Here is a 19,261-nt window from a genome sequence, read left to right as displayed (position 1 = left end):
GTGCCTCAATTATCTATCTCAGCTGTGAGATGGGGATAATAAAAGTTCCTACCATGATACAGTTGTTGTGAAAATGACAATATATGTGGCTGGTACAACGTAGTAAGCATTCATAAATACTAGCCTTTATTACTCCTTTCAGAGGGCTACTGCGAGGATCACATGAGATAATAACTCCTGTGACAGGGGTTATGAATCCGTAAAGACTATCTTGATGGCAGAATTCTCCCTTTCTTTTCCTTGTCTCTTAAACGGAACACAGAACTCTGGGCTATCCGAGGAGAGGCGCCAGGCCAAGCGCAGTCTCAAAGCGGTCATTGTCGTCGCACGGCCCCTCCCCCGCCCGGAGCCCATCTCCATGGCAACGCGGGGCTTCGCCTCTCCCCGCCTCCTGGGACCCGCAGACCGGAAGCACTCCGTGCCGGGGGCTTCTGGGAAACGGCTTGTGAGCGGCGTTTCTGCGTCTGCTTTGGACAGCGAAGCTGCTGCGGATCCCGAGTCGGAGGTTTGCGAGAGAATGAGGGGAAGGGCGTGAGGGGGACGCTGGGCTAAGGGGCTGCAGTCCTTTTGGTAGGAGACAGAAAAGAAGCCTGGCGGGGATCCTCCTCGGCTTGCCGAGAGGCGCGGACAGGCCGCTGTCTCCGTATACAGCAGTTGGGGGGCTGGTAGAGGTAGATGGAAAGCCAGATTGGGCTTTCAGTACCATCGGAGGGTCCTCCATCCCCTGTGTCCTCCGCGACCCTCGCCTTTCCCCCCTCCCCCTTCGGCCGGTTTTGTTCTATTTCGAGGCCTGGCGTCTCGCGGAGGGTTCTGGGACTCATTTTGGGCGGAGGTGGGAGGGGGCGGGCCTTGCGCGGGGCCTGTCGGGGCTTGTAGTTCCGCCGGACGCGGGCGGAAGTACCGTGGCCCCGACGTTGTTGGGGCAGTGTGGCCTTCCGTCGTCCGAAATCCGCCGTTGCTTGTGCGGCGAAGAGGGGCTGGGGGACGTCGGGGCGGGGATTGCAGCGGAACTCTGCCGGAGTGAGGCGAGGAGATCACCTGGGACTCGGCTCCCCGCCCAAACACTAGGGATCGCGGGCCTGCCCACCTTGTACCTCCTTCACGGCCCAAGGGCCGGCTGCAGTAAGAGAACGTAAAAGGAAGATAAATTTCTTTTCTATAGAATGATTGAGGCTTTGATAAGGTAGGATCCTGGAATAGGAACCAACTCATCTGTTGGCTAAACCCTATTTAGAAGGCCGCCACACTCCAGGGTACTTAATTAAACCTGTCTGCATTACTTGTCTGTGATAAGGTCTTTTGTGATAACTAGACTTGTGAGGGTTACAAGAAGTTTTTTGACACCATTGGTTTTCAGATTCTGGCCCTCAGTAGATAACATTGAGTAGCTGCGTGGTTCATTCCTAGTATGTGTTGTAAACAATGGCATGGGCATGACTGTGCAAATACAAGGAAAGGATCAGAAATAGCACAAGATTTCCCTGAAGGTAGAAGCTGGGGAAACAGTGAGTCATCCAGTGAGCGATGATGACTCTGGGCCACTGCAAGAAGTTAAGATGTTATGAGAGTACCTTTTATTCACTGAGTTTGCTGTGATTAATGCCGGTCATTACAGATTTAAATGTAGTTCTGGGGGTGGTGAGTGGCTGAATATTTGCATTGCGTGGCATCTAGTGGTTAGTTTTTTCAGTATTGATCTGTTACTGAGCAAGTGGATATTTTTTCACATATATTTTGAGTTCAGGGCGTTCTTAAAAAATATTTCTGAACTCTTAACCATTAAAAAATATTTTGTTAAGAAAATTTTAAGCAGATAACAGAAAAGCAGTCCCTGCTTTTGAGTTGACCTACGGGTGTCCTGAGTTGCAAAGAATGTGTTCCAGGGTCAAATGCATTTAGAAAACATTGAGTTGGACTGGTTCTTACTTGGATTCTTTTGATTAACGAAATAAGGTTTGTTGATTTAGTGGGTCACAGCTTGGCAAACTTTTTCTAAAGGGCCAGGTAGTAAATATTAGGTTTTTCAGACTATGTAGTGTTTGTTGAAACTGTTCAACTCTATCATTGTAGTGTGAACTGTCAGCAAATACATAGAATTATTTATGGACGCAAACATTTTAATTTTGTATTATTTTCACGTGTCATGAAGTATTCTTGTGGTTTTTTTCAACCATGTAAAAATGTGAAAACTATTCTTAGTACAAACATTGTACAAAAATAGGCAACAAGCCACGTTTGGCTGTGAGCTGTAGTTTGCCAACTTCTGGTGTAGGTTATTGATTGGAATTTTTAATCTGGTAAGAAAAACAAATATCTTTTACTTCCTTTATCAGCACATGTTCAGATTCTTAGGATATTTGGTAGTTGACGTATTTTTTTTTCCTTGTGCCTCAGGAGAGCCTGTGAAGAAAGCGGTATTTCCCTGAGGCCTGTATCCTGCCTTGATTGACTTTTCTTGAAGTATTATAAATCAGGATGTCTGCACAGTCCGTGGAAGAAGATTCAATACTTATAATCCCAACTCCAGATGAAGAGGAAAAAATACTGAGAGTGAAGTTGGAGGAGGATCCTGATGGTGAAGAGGGATCCAGCATCCCCTGGAACCATCTTCCTGATCCAGAGGTTTTCCGACAGCGATTCAGGCAGTTTGGATACCAGGATTCACCTGGGCCCCGTGAAGCTGTGAGCCAGCTTCGAGAACTTTGCCGTCTATGGCTCAGGCCAGAGACACACACGAAAGAACAAATCTTGGAGCTGGTAGTGCTGGAGCAGTTTGTTGCCATCCTGCCCAAGGAACTGCAGACCTGGGTTCGAGAGCATCATCCGGAGAACGGAGAGGAGGCAGTGACAGTGCTGGAGGATTTAGAGAGTGAGCTAGATGACCCTGGACAGCCGGTGAGTCTGCTTGTGTCACTCTCCTGGGGCAGAAGCACTGGCATAGCAGTAGGCAGGGCTGCTGAGTTCATTCCACTCAACTAAATTAGAATTATGTGTATTCCTCCCACCCCTGCACTGCTCCCCTCTGGCTATGCTTTGTCATATTGACCACCGCACTATGTTTTGTATGGGTTCTCTTATGTGTTTTTAATTCTGAATCTCATCAGATTCCTTCTCAGCTGAGCCAGACTTTATTTTTTCCAGGTTTCTCTCCGTCGACGAAAACGGGAAGTTCTAGTAGAGGAGATAGTATCTCAAGAAGAAGCTCAGGGATTACCAAATTCTGAGCTGGATGCTGTGGAGAACCAGCTCAAGTGGGCATCCTGGGAGCTCCATTCCTTAAGGCACTGTGGTGAGGACCAAAACTTCAAGTGGGCTAGAGGGTGAAAGAGAGTGTGGGCCTTTTGTCCAGAACTCTTTGGACAAAAGGGGATAGGGAATAATCACCTTAACCTAATTTTGTACACATAGACAGACTGTGTATACACAGTCAACAATTGATTTGTGGACCCTCAGGTCTTTTAATCTTAGACATTAACGTCATCATCCTTTTCTTCCCTTTTACCTCTTTCTTGAAGATCTCCCCATTTCAGATTGGCATTTGTCTTCTGTTGAGCCAGCACCCACCTGTAGATGAGGTCCCTCTATTTCAGTATTGTTTACTTGCCATCTGTTTCACATCCTTTCAATCTCCTGCCTAATCCTATTGGTATAATAAGCTTAGATGAAGCCTCTTCAAATCTACCTATTCTTTTTGTAGCCACCACTGAAGTCTTTTCTAAATTTTTAGCCATTTTTTTTTTTTTTTCTCTAACATCCTGCCTAGAGTCTTTTTTTTCTAAGAAGCATCTTTTGTAGAAATGGTATTTGGGTAAAACTCTTCACCTTTTCTAAGTATTTATGCAAAAGTAGGCTCCATAGCTAAAATATGCTTTAAGTATAGAAGAATTAAATAAAGATCCCAGATTTACAATAAATCGCTTAAAACTAGTCTTGCAGTATATTGGCAGTTGACACCACATACTTAGTATACTTTGATACAACCTAGTATATTCCTAAAACTGCTGGATTCTTTTTCATATTTGTTTTTGAGATTGCTTTGGGAATCTTTCCTTGAGGTAGTTGTAGGTAACTCTGGTGTGTGCCACAGATGGAGTCTCATCAGGTTTTCTTCCCATCTGAGGGGACTCTCGAGAGGGAGAGAGAGGAGAGGGAGAGCGAGATCCCAGTGCTAGTGAACCAGAACTGATGGGGTGGGGCTGACGTCTGCTGAAAACCGTTAGTTTTACATGTTTCGTGGGACATTGTGTCTGGAATGAAATTTGAGAACCACTATCCTTGGTCATTGGAGGTGGCATTTTCTTGGGTAGAAAATTTCTCCCCTGCCTGAATTTTAGAATAACTTTCCCTCGCTTATAAATAGCTTCATTTCAGCAGTCTAGTCTTTACGACGCTTGGGAACTTATTTCTGTGCCATTTGTCCCCACATAACTTTAACACTTGCTTCTCCGTTGTTCATGTCTCCAGGCCTCCCTGACCCCCTGCAGCCCTTCAGTTTTTCTGTTAGTCTTCTCTCTTGACTTTATCCCTTTCTTCATCATTTATTATAGACTTGCTCACTGTTTATTTTCTAATTGTTGCTGCTCACCCTGTAGTAACTATTTGTACTCTTACAGGCTGGAAGTTTCAGGACAGTCTTTAAATATACTGTGTCCTGCGGGTGGGTGATAGTACCTCATGTTGGTAATTAATTCAGGCTTTTGTTTCACTAGACTTACCTAACTGAGGCTTAAAAATAATAACTCACCTAACTAAGTACCATGGCAAATACCAAGTAGGGTATTTTACAGGATAACTTTCGTTTACTAAGGGCCTGTTAAATGTAAGTGTCATGTCCTGAGTTAACAGAATACCCTCAGCTCCTATTACCCTCAGTCTCTTATTACGACATCTTCTGGGTTCTGCTCTTAGTGTAGTGTTGGCCGTGACCTGCCTTATCTTGCTCATTTCAGAAATAGTCACTTTTTGACAGATCGCTTATTATTTACACCATCATGATTTGGTGCAATTTCTCCTTTTCTCAAAGCAAAAGACTATTACAAGGATTTCCCAACGGGCAATTTTTTTATTTTATTTTATTTTATTTTATTTTATTTTATTTTATTTTATTTTATTTATTTATTTATTTATTTATTTATTTATTTATTTATTTATTAAAAATAAAGAAATTTTTATATTTCTTACGAAATTTCATCCAGACCTAGCTGCAGCACTTTGTCTAACAATCATATAGAATCTGCCACATCTTTCTGCCCTTTGTTTTCTGACGAGTGTTGTAAAGCACACTTGCTTATGTTACCACTTTTATTCAGATATAACATTTTAGTTCTTCATTATGGGAGCATGCCATTACCCCCTTAGCCTCAGAATCAGTCATTTAATTTCCTTTTTTGGAGTAGGCAACCTTGACACTGGTTTTCAGGTTGCTGTTTATAGATGAATGCAAGCTCTTTACTTTTAGTTCACATTTACTAAAGTTTTCTTCAGGTCTCTTCCCTCCCAGAATAGGAAATGAGTGATATTTACATTTTGTCTCTATTTCAGATGATGATGGTAGGACTGAAAATGGAGCCCTAGCTCCAAAGCAGGAGATTCCTTCAGCGGTAGAATCTCACGAAGTTCCGGGCACTCTCAATATAGGTGTTCCTCAGATTTTTAAGTATGGAGAAGCCTGTTTCCCCAAGGGCAGATTTGAAAGAAAAAGAAACCCCTCTCGAAAGAAACAACATATATGTGATGAATGTGGAAAACACTTCAGTCAGGGCTCGGCCCTCATTCTCCATCAAAGAATCCACAGTGGGGAGAAACCCTACGGATGTGTTGAATGTGGGAAAGCGTTCAGCAGAAGTTCTATCCTCGTGCAACACCAGAGAGTCCATACTGGAGAGAAACCCTACAAATGTCTTGAATGTGGAAAAGCCTTTAGCCAGAATTCTGGGCTGATTAATCATCAGAGAATCCATACTGGGGAGAAACCTTATGAATGCGTTCAGTGTGGGAAATCTTACAGTCAGAGCTCAAATCTTTTTAGACATCAGCGAAGACACAATGCAGAAAAACTTCTGAATGTTGTGAAAGTTTAAGAAATTACAAAAAAAAATCAGCACTCAGGTCTTTTTCTTCAGAAATGAAGACAAAATTAAAAACATGAAATGATACATAATAGTTTTATTTCCCTATATAGACGGTTAGAAAATCCACTGGGAAATGTAGAAAATCTTCACCCACCATTATTTTATTTTACCGTGAAAGAAATGATATCATACCTGCCTAGAAACTGAAATTTTAAACTTAATTCAGGTGTTAATGCCTAAATCTTCCATGTGATGTTTATATTCTTATTATTTTTCCAAATAATGAACTACCTGATTCTTTGTCCCTTAAAAGTTTCTTTTTTAGACAGACATTGTTTCTGTGTTGATCATTGAAATGTCTTTGCAAGGATACATTCCCTTCTACATTAAAAGGCAACGTAGGAATTATAAAATCTGAAAACCTAAACGCTTTTTTTAAAATGTACCCTTCTGCTTCCTTTTACCTAACTTGGATATGCATTCAGAAAATAGAAGATAAAGGATGACCAAAAGCCTCAAAGTAAAATGAGCCTTAAAACTCAGATGAGAAGTGATGGTGATAAAACATCAAAAGTGAATGGGACACCTAGATTGGGGAAGATAAAACAAATACCATGATCCAGGAATTGAAGTATATCAAGAATTTATCTCCATTTAATTATCTGCCTGCAGGAAAACTCAAAACACACTTACCTTGTCTGTAATTTGAAGGCATCCTGCTAATGAGAATGTTCTGTGTTATCGGTAGAAAGTGGACAGTGAACAATAAGCAGTTGTAAACTACAAGAGTAGAAATCTTAACACTAGGGAGGAATTTGTAGTGAACAGCAGTGTTGAAGGGCAAATGTAAACAGAAGGGTAATGGTCTGTCTTGGCTTTTAGAAAACAAAAGAGACTTGAAGATCTAATTTATTTTGCCTTTCTTTTGGTGAAGGACAGAAATGTCCATGACAGGTGGGCAACAAGTATCAGGTTGGCTGTTTTATTCCTTTGGTACAAAAGGGTTGCACAGCAGGCTAACAGAGCAGCCATGCATTTATTATTAAACATTTTCTACCGACGAGGCACTGTGCTAGATACTGTAACCCTACCATGGGTAGGTAGATGTTTCTTCCACTGTAAATCATCGGGGGTTTGGTCTAAAGCTGTTTCATGTGAGTGAGCTGTTTCCCTCCATTGGAGCAGTCCTGGGGGAGGTCACCTCTGAGATTCCCGGAGCCATAGTCCTCCTACCAGGGTGTTGTCTTTGGGGGAAAGGAAGACTCAGCTCAGAGAGCTGGCCAGCTCTCCAGCAATCATCAGAGGTGAGTCCAAGATACTCCATCATGGTTTGGAGGTTTGTGGGTCTTTTAAAAAAACTAATCAATCTCTAGTAGCATTGAGGTTGTACTTACATGTTAAGTTGAATGGATTGTTCTATTTAAAAAATAATAGGTTATTAACAACTAGTTTATTAACTATCAGAATTGATTGAACTATTTTTTTTTAATTTTAAGTCTTAACACATTTTAAAAAATGTATAAAAGTAATACATTCTAGTAGTAGTAGGCTTATATACTCCTTGGCTGAGAATCCCAAGTACTGTGGTTTTACTGTTTAGTGGAAAACTCTGGAAGTTAAAATATAGAATATGAGAAAAGGCTTTTTTATAGTGGGCATTAATTGTGTGGAAAATGACCCATGTGAATAAAAAGATTTCATAGTTCCAGAGATTTTGGTTACATCTGGTGCTTGGATCAAATTTAAAAAATGGAAGGTGAGATTTGCATGAGCCTGTTAAAAAGCATAGTAATAAATGCAAGGCCAGCTGGTGGAAAAGTGAGGCAGAATGGAGCTTGTTTATAGATTTTTCTGATAACAATTAATTATAAGAAATGTGCTTTATAGATTAAGATTTATTGAAGTATAAATATGTAGTAATGATATAATGTATTTTAAGTTATACAAGAAAATGTAGGGACTTTTGTTTGGGTCTTTTTCTCTTTGTGGCTGAGAGGAAACAAGTCAATGTCCAATAAAGCTATAAACTCCTCCGCTCTAAGATAAAATGATCTTGAGTTGATTTATTTATTTATAACTGGCTTCTTTCCAAGTAGGTTTTGAGGTGGCATATTTTTAATACTTCTGCTGAGATGACAGAATTCTTGTATCAGAGTAGGTAAGAAGGGAGCATCCTCTCAGTGGCTAGAATTTCACCCTGTTTTTTAGATCTTACCTCTTTTGCATATATAAAGAAACTTCCCTGTGGTACATTTGTCATAAATGCCAAAGATGTTTGGTATAACGTCAGAGCTTAGAAAAAGCAGTGTTAGACTTGGCAAATACAAGTTTGTCTTGCCAGCTCTGATCCCTGTGTGTTGTTTAGAAAGGATTCTGAGGTGAAGGCAAGGCTCTGTGGGGAAAATGGGCTGGACCCCAAAAGACTGGATTAGGGTGTAAGGGAAAAGGAAGCAGCAGTCTGCGTACTCGTCATCTTCTGTTAGTCCACGTCCCCACTAGACAACTTGATTTAAGATGGCTATTCAGTGATTTATTATTTCGGATATTAATTTATACCCACACAGATAATCCTGGTTAGCAATTCTGGGGGCTGGCCAGCCTCTGATGAAGTGACCTGGCAGTCGCCAAGCAGCGCCATCTGTTTGGTTCTTAAAAGAGCAGTCATTGTTAACGGCACGCAGGCCGCTGATAACTGCCCAATGGCTACTGAGCATTTGCTCATTATTGCTGAATTTCCTGCTGGTTTTCTTGGAGGTTAAACTCCCCACATCCACACCCAGTTGGTATTCACTCGATCGTTGAACAGTATGTTTATCACGTTGATGTGAATTGAAGGGAGGGTTGTGTGGAAAGAATCTGCACTCCAGGCATTGGGTCAGTCGCTGTGCCTCTCTCACTTAGATTTGTAGTCAAGGAAAGGGAGATTCAGAGATTGTGTGACTTGCATGTGGCCAATTAGAGTTAAAACTCAAACGTAGTTCTGTGAACTTACAGGAATATATATTTTTTCACAGTGTAGTGAGTGATGGCTGTTAAACCTTGATTGATAAATCTGCTTTTTTATGGTTAACAAATTTGGAAGCTTATTAATAAACATATTCATTTGCATTTTCTACAGTACAGAAATGTTAAATGAAAAAGGACATTCCTTTTCACAGTCTACTCAGAAGGAATAATTACTTGGTTTGCTATTCTTCTGGACTTAGGCATATTTAAGCAAACGTGTTGATAGTTGACACTTGTGGTTGCTGTGTGCGGGCACTGTTGGAAGCGCTTTACCACGGATTAACTCTTAGCCCTCACAGCAGCCGTATGAGGTAGGTGCCTATCCCCATCTTACACGTACTGCACTGAAACTTGCCTCCCCTCCCACTAGGATGTAGACCTGCTTTTTTATGGCTACATACCATTCCTCTGCATGAATATACTGGAATTTGTTTAACCAACCCCTTCCTGATGGAAAATAAGTTCTTTCCAATTTTTTAATTATGGCTAAAGGCATAGTTATTAACATTCTTACCCATGTATTTTGCTGCCTGTGTGGATATTTCTGTAGGATAAATAGCTAGAAATAGATTTCTTGGGTCAGAGAATGTGCACGTTTAACATTTTGGGAAATACCAAAAAGATGGTACCAATTTACAACTCCATCAACTGAGTGCCTATTTGCCTACACTTCCACCCACCCTGAATCCTTAAATACTTTTAGCATTCTGGTGGGCAGAATTTTTCTTTTTGTTAATAAGGGGGTTGAAAAAAAAAATTAAAAAAAAAAAAAAAAAATAAGGGGGAGCATCTTTTTATGTTTATTGGCCATTTGCATTTCCCATTGTGAACTGCCTTTGCCCATTTTTCTTTTTTTAATTAATAAATGACTACCATCTCATTTTATAAAACTTAAATGATACACAACTAGAAGAGCAAAGAGAGACCCTTTTTTTCCAGTGCTTCCAGTCTCATTCCACTGTCTAGTTTCATATACCTCCATCTAGTTCCCTTTCCATACATTTCCATATGAGTATACATACACATATAAATGCTATTTTTACATAAATAAGATCATGTATATGATTTTTCTGCAGCTTGCCTTTTTTTTTTTTTTTTTTTTTTTTTTTTGCGGGGGGGCGGGTGTGTCAGAAACAAATCCTTAGGTCTTTAAATTTCTTTAATGGTTGATTTGAATAGGATCCAGTACTATGAAAATCCCGTTATTTAACTATTCCCTTATTTTGTCTCTTGCTATTACACTGCCAAAGTAAACATCGTCTTCATACATTTTTGTGCATGTGTGTGAATTTCTTTCGGACGGAGTTGTATGAGGTGGATTATTGGGTCAAAGGATGTGCTTCCTGATAGACCCATCTTAGCCTTTCCAAAGGTCTTCATAACTTTTTATTTTCACCAAATGTATGGAAAGTGCTCATTTCCCCACATAGCCTTACCTACACTTAATAATTTTTTTTATCTGATGGGCAAAAGAAGAAAAAATCATTTTGTATTTCCCTGATTAATGGTGAGGATGAGGTTATTTTCATAGTTTATTGGCCATTTTTATCATGGACGGTTTGTTCATATCCTTTACCTATTACAGCTTTTCTATTGGGTTATGTGTGGATATATGTTGTTGGGTCTTTTGTTGTTGTTGTTCAGCATCTCTTTCCCAATCCTCTGGTAACAGAATCCTTATTTATTGTGGGGAACCCATTCCCTGTGGCTGAGATGAGTACATGACCAGGTCTGGCCTTCCTGAGTCCTTCAGCTTCTTAGCCACAGTGATTAAAGAATGGGCATGTAACTCAAGCCAGGCTAAAGCGAGCTCTCAACAGAACTTCTGCTGGAACTCTTGGAAAGAAGGCTCTACAGGGATCCCACGAACTAAGGACCGTAAGCCTGAATTTACACCATGTGGAGAGAGTCTGAGGAGAAATTCAGAGGCTAGCAGAAAGGAATGAGAACTAAGTTCCGATGTCATTTTTCTGGAGGCCCTAGATCCAGCTGTGCCTAAAGCCTGCCCTACCTCCGAACTTTAAAGTTTTGTGAGCCAATAAAGTCCCTTTCTTGTTTAAAATAACTGAATTGGGTTTCTGTCCTGATTAATATAGGTTATTTGTATTTTCTTATTGATTTGTAGAAAAGCTTTGTAATTCTAAATTCTAGACTTAACACTTTATGCATTATATAGGTTAATAAAATTAGCATGGCCTTCCATGACTTGGCCTTTGTCAACTTCTGCCATTTGTTACTCCACTCTCTCTATACCACACATAACATTTTACATTCCAACAGTGTCTAAACATTGGTGTTGGGAATGTTTGTGGATGAAAAGCTTTTCACACAGTTGTGTCTTTGGCATTTATTTTCCATCCTTTGTACAGATTTATTAACCTGGGACTCAGACTGGGCACTATACTGCCGAGTCTATGCTGTACCCACCTCCACCCATTGTTTTTGGGGCATTCCCCTCAAGCATCCCTTGTACATGACTCTTGAAGCCCCTCCCTATGACCATCATCCCCTGCCACCCCCGAACATCATTCTCTCGGGCCCTCATTTTCTTGCCAGGCTTGGGGATTTGAAGTTGCTAATGGCCAAAACTTAGTTGTTAGAATTTATATCCATTGCTTCTGTGTGTGGAAACTACACATGGCAGTAGGGGGAAAAAAAAAAACCCATGTTGTATGTCATGTGATGAGTAGTATGGAGAAAATAAATTGGAAAAGAAAAATTCGAGGAGAGATAGGAATGATATAAAAAGCCAAGAGATTCTGGAGGACAGATGTTCCACACATGGGAACAGCAAGTTCTTCATGTGGGAGCAGTCCCTGATTTGTTCAAGAAACGGCAAGTGGGTGGAGTCACTGAAGCAGAATAATGAGGTCAAGTAGGTGAAGAAGCCAGGGAATAAATGGGGTAAGGGTGGAGAGTGGGGCCACATCCTGGAAGACCTGGTTAGCTATTGGTAGGACTAGGACTTTGACTTTGAAAGATGGGAAACCATTTTGGGGCAAAGGTCCTGAGAATAGAACGAAGTGTCCAGTTACCTGTTTTTTTAAATTCTTAAAAATGTTTTTTTTCTGGTGGTTAGAAATAAAAATCACCCCAAAAGTCACCCATGAGTCCACAGTCCTATTAACATTTTAATGTTCTCTATATACCTGTATAAATGATCTCTCTATACCTGTCCCCATCTATACCTATTACACCAATATTTGCAACAGGAAGAACAAATTAGAAAAGAGTAAAGTGTCTATAACTTGGTTTGTTAATGCCTTCTTTCCTCTTAACTTTGGATCCTCTGTGCTTCTGCCTGAATCTTCTAATGGATCTAAGCTGTCCTCTCACACTTACTCAATCAAGGCATGTTCCCAACAATCTTCATCTTGCATTCTTTTTTTTTTAAATTTTTTTTTTTTTCAACGTTTATTTATTTTTGGGACAGAGAGAGACAGAGCATGAACGGGGGAGGGGCAGAGAGAGAGGGAGACACAGAATCGGAAACAGGCTCCAGGCTCTGAGCCATCAGCCCAGAGCCCGACGCGGGGCTCGAACTCACGGACCGCGAGATCGTGACCTGGCTGAAGTCGGACGCTTAACCGACTGTGCCACCCAGGCGCCCCCATCTTGCATTCTTGATTTTCCTATCCTGGATTTTTCTGACTATTATGCTTTGTTTTGTTTTTAAATCACAAACACACAAAATCTGTTAGGCCAAGATCCCAGATCTAACCTGCCTGAACAAATGCTGCAAAATCTATACTGCGAAGGCTGGGAGAGAGGGGATCCCTGAGAGATGGGAAACAAATGAAGCAAACTTGGGTTGTCTCAGTTTACTACCTGGAGAGAGTTTTTAGGCCACAGCATGGGGAAGGAGAACTCAAGCGGAGCCAGGCAGGCTCCCTAAGTTGAGAAGATGGAGCAAGGCGTCCTGGGAGGCCAAGGTGGCTAGCTTTTGCAGGGCAATGTACCAGATAGGAGAAAACTAGACAGAACACTGGAAATCTACTCAAGTTGAATACTGATGAGCACATGTGTGTGTAGGGAAACTACCTGAGGTGGGGAAGAACCATCCAAAAGGATTAGAGGGAAAAATCAGTGGAACTCACAAAGGGTACCTGAGTAGAAAACCTAACAATCACAGGCGTCAGTGTAGTGTGCTCAAGGGCAATTTTGCACCTCCCACCCCACCCCACCTGACATTTGGCAACATCTGGAGACATTTTTGTTTGTTACAACCAGAGAAGATGGGTTCTACTGGCATCTAGTAGGTAGAGGTTAGAGATGCTGCTCAACATTCTATAATGAATAACAATAAATTACCCAGCACTAAATATCAGTAGTGCTGAGGCTGAGAAACTGGGTTCAAGCAGTAGGAAGGGTCCTGCTTCCTTAGTGGACAAAAATGAATCCTACACTCATACTCCCTACAAGACACTTAACAACAAGATCTGAGAGGATAAAACTGTATCCAAGTAATTTAAATACATTCCAGAACAAAACAATACATAAAAAATATCCAGCACCCACCAAGGCACAATGCATAATGTCTGGCATCCAATCGAAAATTATAAATCCTGCAAAGGGGCAGGGAAATACAACCCATAATAAGAAAAATCAATCAAATCAGCCCAGAAATGACAAAGAATTAGTAGACCAGCACATTAAGACAATTATAACTATTCCATATGATCAAGAAGCTAGTGGAGACACATCGAGACATGCAAGTTCTAAAAAAGCAACCAAACTAAGCTTCTTAGAGACAAAAACTACAATGTCTGAGATTAAAAAAAAAAAAAAATGCACAGATGGGTTTAACTGGATAAAACAAGAAAGCAAGGAAAAAAGTATAGTATATAAGACAGCAATAGAAACTACCCAAAATGAAAAACAGGAAAAAAAAAAAAAAAAACTGAGAAAAAATGAATAGCGCATCAACATGCTGTGGTACAACTTCAAGTGCCCTGATATGTGTAATTGTAATTTGAGTCCTCAAAGGTGAGAGAGAGGAGGGATAGAGAAATATTTGAAAAAATAATCTATGGGATGCAGTTCTTACAGGGAAATTTATAGCTATAAAACACATTAGAAAAATAAGTCAATTCAGTTTCCTCAACTTAAATCTTAAGAAACCAAAATAAGAACAAATAAAACCCAAAGAAAAGAGAAGAAATAGCAAAGATTAGATTACAAGTCAATAAAATAGAAAAATAAGAGAAAAAAAACATATATATATACATATATATATATATTTTAAGTTTATTTATTTTGAGAAAGAATGCAAAGAATCAAAGTGGGGCAGAGAGAGGGAGAGAGGGAGAGAGAGAGAGAGAGAGAGAGAGAGAGAGAGAGAGAATCCCAAACAGGCTTTTCACTGTCAGTGAGGAGCCTGATGTGGGGCTCAAACCCACAAACTGAGATCATGACCTAAGCCAAAGTCAGACACTTAACCGACTGAGTCACCCAGGTGCCCCTCTATATTCTTTTTAAACCAAAAGCTAACTTTTAAAAAAGATTAATAAAATTAATAAACTTCTAGCCAGACTCATGGAGGGGGCAGGGGCACAGGGAAAGAAAGAAAATACAAATTACATCAGGAATGAGAGGTGTGACATTACCGTATATAATTAAAAAAAATTTTTTTTGAGAGAGCGAGCGAGTGGTGGAGAGAGGCAGAGAGAGAGAATCTTAAGCAAGCCTCATGCTCAGGGCAGAACCCCAATGGGTGCTCAATCCCACCACCCTGGAATCACGACCTGGGCCGAAATCAAGAGTGACACTCAACCGACTGAACCATGCAGGTATCCCTGTTATACAAATTCTTATCCACATAAATATTTGTAAAGTTTGCTAACCTCCACATTGCTGATTCCAATATTCATTTCTTAGACTTATATTACTCGAGCCATCAGCCGCAGTATTTTGCATAATTGACATTTTCATTTGGCGTCAAGAACAACATGCCTGGGTTTTCTCTGCTTCGTGGGGCATTTCTTCTCAGTCTCAACGGTGCTATTTCCTCATGGGTCTCTAGACTTTTATATGCTGGAGTGCCTGAGGACTCAGTGTTCAAATCCCTTTTCTTTTCTACCTACATTCTCTTCCTAGGTGATCTCATCTCTTTAAATACCATCTATGACTGCAAAATCTGTATCTTGGCCTAGACCTCTTCTCTGAACTGCGGCCTTATGTATCCTAGGAATAGCCACTTTGATGCCTGCTTTAGTCTTGGTTCCTAAGAAAACAGAGCCTAAGATAAAAAACCTTATTGTTAATACTTTATTGGGGTGATGCAATCCCAGGAAAGGATAAGTGAGGGTAAACGGGAGGTGATGAAGGGCAGGAGAATACAAGTGGGTGTTACTGAGCTGTCCACAGCTTCAGAACAGCTGTTTGCTTAGTCTCACTGTGTTCAGAGCGCAAGTGCTATAGACTACTTCATCGCACCTCACCATGGGGTAGGGGAGGAAGAAGACTTTTCTGCAGACTCTCCCTCCCTCTGGTCAGTTTCTATCAAAGGGCATGAATTCCTCCACATTTCCAGGTGGCACCATTCAGCCTCTCCAGCAGTCACCACTAGGAAGCCACGCTCTAAGACAATACAGCACGGGAGGAGTGGGAGTCCATCCCTGCAGTCTTGTGGGCTTGCAGCCTCAGGGGTGGAGGTGCAGGCCATCTTCTTAGAGGGTTATCAGTATCAGAGCAGAACACCCACTCTGCAAATGGGAGGCAGTTTTTAAACTGGGTTTGGTACAATGACTAATTAGGCATCTTAAATCTAACATGCCCTAACATCAAACCTTTAATTTGTGCCCAAACATGTTCTTTTTATAGTTTTCTTTATCTTAGAAAGTGGCGATTTTGTCCTTCCTATTGCTCAGGCCAAGGGCCTTGCTGCTTCCCTGCTTGCTGTATTTTACTGTGTTCTCAGCATAGCAGCCAGATCATTTAAGTGCTGCTGATCATTAAGTCAGACCATTATCACTTTGGCTCAAAATCCCCTTCCTTTTTGCCCTATTTAAATGTCAAAGGGGAACTGCATGTGCCACTTACTCTTAAACTATTCAGAAAAAAAACTACATAGATAGATAGATAGATAGATAGATAGATAGATAGATAGATATCTGGATAAACAAAACAGGCAGATAGAGAATTATAAAGAAATTATAATAAAATGTTGACATTTAGGGAATCTGGGTGAAGGGTATACAGGAATTCTTTGTATTCTTCTTGCAATTTTCTAGAAGTTTGAAATTATGTCAAAAGTCAAAGTTAAAGAAAATTTAATAGCCCAGAAAGGGGGAGGGAGAATTATTAAAGGAAAATCAGGGTAGGTGCTATTATTGAGAAAGCTTGAGGCAGGGGCAGGGTGCAGGGGATACTGAGAAAGCAATTATAAATATTCATTATAGTCATAATTTAAAATGATGTAGAGTTATGCTCATGGATATATAAAATGTTCATATTTAGTTTAAAATGTCCCAATATTTAGTTTATCATTATTGGTATCATTTTTGGAAAAAAAGTACATATATATGTAGAATGGCATACACTGAAATTCTAGGTTTGCAAAATAGGTTTCCAGAGACAGTGACTTCTATCTTTATTCTTTTACATATTACCATTTTTTTTTTTTTTTACAATAAGCTAGCAGCACATTTATAATCAGCCAAAAAAAAAAAAAAATCAAAAAATGTTAAAAAGAAAGTAAATTCTCATTTAGGTCAGGGGTCAGCAAATGTTTTCTGTAAAGGGCCAGATAATAAGTATTTTCAGCTTTGGGGCCCTACAGTTTCTGTTGCGACTATGCAACTCTGCCATTATAGCAAAAAGCAGCCACAGATAATACACAAACAAATAGACATGGCTGGGTTCCATTAAAACTTTACAAAAACAGGTGGCAGGCTGGCGTTCTTGTAGTACTTTGCTGGCCCCTAATTTAGATGGATACTTTTTTCCCTAGGGTATGGCTTATAGGCATGAAATGTTCTCATTCCTATAGGGCTTCGTATGGGGCCCTCTGGACCAGCTGATGGTCTGAGAATTTCACTGGCCCCGTGCAATTACCTGTATCATTGAGTTAGCAGACTAAATGAAATCCAATGTAAATATCTAACCAAAACCACACTTATAAACAAATAACACTTTGTCTAGAGAAGTGTAATGTGATAAATATGTATTGTATGATATTGTAGATAGATTCAGTCTGTCATAGAACTGGATCCCCACCGTTGGAAAGAAGATTCCTTTCAATATGCCCTGGAGGCTCAGCTGTAGCTCCCTGAAGCTAGAGTGATCAGGGGCCTGAGGATATCTTAGGAAGATGTGGAAAGATGCGTATGTCAAAATCCTGGAGAAAGCCAGGCTCCTCCTGGTCTTGTTCCAGGAATAAAATCTTCCTCTGTAAGGAGCATAATCCACAGCTTCCATAAAATTAGTTGGGTAATGTACCATATTTTCCTATTACCTGAAGAGTTTGTGTAAGATTGGTTTATTTCTTCCTTTAATGTCTGGAAATATTCCCCACTGTGATATCTGGCTTGGAGTATTTATGGGACAAATTTTAAATTACAGATAATTTCCTTAATAGACCCAGAACTATCCAGATTTTATATTTCTTCTTGTGTTAATTTTGGATAAAATTTCAGAATTTTTGATAAAATCATTAATGGCATCCTTTATGTTATATTTGTAATGGCTGTAGATCTATAGTAATGGTCACTTTGGCATTCCTTACACTGACACTAACAAACGGTACTTTTTTTTTTTTTTTTTGACCAGTTTTGCTGGGGGATTATCACTTGTATTCTTTCCAAAAACTGAACTGAAATATTTGTTTTCTATTTCATTAATTCACGATCTACTATTTCTTTCCTTTCACTCTTTTTTTTCAATTTTTTTTAACATTTTATTTATTTTTGAGACAATGAGAGACAGAGCATGAACAGGGGAGCGTCAGAGAGAGGGAGACACAGAATCCAAAGCAGGCTCCAGGCTCTGAGCTGTCAGCACAGAGCCCGACGCGGGGCTTGAACTCACAGACTGCGAGATCATGACCTGAGCCAAAGTCAGACGCTTAACCGACTGAGCCCCCCCAAGCACCCCTCTTTCCTTTCACTCTTGTTTTGTTTTCAAAGAAACCGTTTATTTTCTGCCGACCATATTTCCCTTTTCTGTTTAACAGTCTGTGGAAGAACAGCTTAAAACCACTCAGTGGTCATTCCTAGCCATTCAGTGGCCGGAGCAGTGGGAGCTGCAGACCAGTCTTCAGTGGCAGGCTGCACGCTCCGGTCTTCAGTAGGGATCTGCTGAATAGGCACAGAGGCACCTGCCTACCTTCCGAGCAGTCAGGGAGCTCAGGTTGAGAAGCAGTAACTCCAGGAACTGGAGCAGTCCATTCACCCTGAAAGTCATTCGTGGTCATAGCCTTTTCAGCAGGCCTTTTCATGGCCAGCATCTGTGGGCCAGCATCCACCTCACCAGACCCAGTGAGTGAGCCTCCTCGCTGCCCGGGATGGCAATGTCCACGTAGAGCAGATGAGTTCGTGTTGACACACAGCAGTGGTAGGCAGGCCAACATAAGACACCTCTGTGAGAGGCTGGTAGTCAGCCCTGGGATGAGTAACCACCAGAAGTCCTGGCTCCCGCAAGGTTGTCTGCATCTGGTTAGTGAAGTTTCCGGGAGAAAAGCGGCCAGCATTAGGGGTGTGTGGAGTTATTTCTGGAGAGTGTATTGTAAGGCCTGGGAAAGCGAATGGGGTAATTGCTGAAACATCAGCGATGTTCCAGTTTCAAGGCTGTCAGACGCGATAGCACTATGAGAACAGAGCCTCACGATCTCCCAGGAGCTGGTTAGGAGACAGACCCATTGTAATTGCCTAGCAGTCCTTGGAACTGCACATCTTCCCTACATGCTTTCACGTAAACACCAGATGTCTGGAGGCTCTTTGTGTTTTCCTCCCACGCTTCTTTGATGTTTATACCTGATGAACATAAAATAAAGACCATGTGCAGTTGGCTGCTGCTGCTGTTTCGCTGGCAGAGGCAGCCCTGCCCGTCTGCTCAGTCTAAGGGTCTGAGAACATTTTCTTCAGTGTGTGGCTACAGGGGTGGCTCCAGCGACAGCAGCAAACTTCAGCACAACTCTCTGGCCAGTATTCCTGGAGGCCATGACACTGACATCAGTTGCGTTTCAG

At 40.9% G+C, this 19,261-nt stretch overlaps 1 protein-coding gene across 2 annotated transcripts; it reads left to right on the top strand.

Annotated features, from left to right (window-relative positions):
* The first annotated feature begins 375 nt into the window (after positions 1 to 375).
* ZNF24 (zinc finger protein 24) lies at positions 376 to 8,119 on the top strand. 2 transcript variants are annotated; one of them, XM_045458319.1, is made up of 4 exons: positions 376 to 505; positions 2,395 to 2,895; positions 3,142 to 3,289; positions 5,542 to 8,119. In XM_045458319.1, exons 2-4 carry the CDS (start codon positions 2,476 to 2,478, stop codon positions 6,078 to 6,080), a joined length of 1,107 nt encoding a protein of 368 aa, XP_045314275.1. In that variant the 5' UTR covers positions 376 to 505; positions 2,395 to 2,475; the 3' UTR covers positions 6,081 to 8,119. The 2 variants fall into 2 exon arrangements, with proteins under 2 accessions (XP_045314275.1, XP_045314277.1); XM_045458321.1 differs by lacking the exon at positions 376 to 505 and adding an exon at positions 880 to 1,183.
* The last annotated feature ends 11,142 nt before the right edge of the window (positions 8,120 to 19,261 follow it).

Source organism: Leopardus geoffroyi, chromosome D3 (assembly GCF_018350155.1).
Source record: "Leopardus geoffroyi isolate Oge1 chromosome D3, O.geoffroyi_Oge1_pat1.0, whole genome shotgun sequence".
In the NCBI taxonomy this organism is placed as follows: Eukaryota; Metazoa; Chordata; class Mammalia; order Carnivora; family Felidae; genus Leopardus; species Leopardus geoffroyi.
The sequence above is the reverse complement of the archived record's forward strand: the minus strand, read 5'-3'. Positions and strand labels throughout refer to the sequence as shown.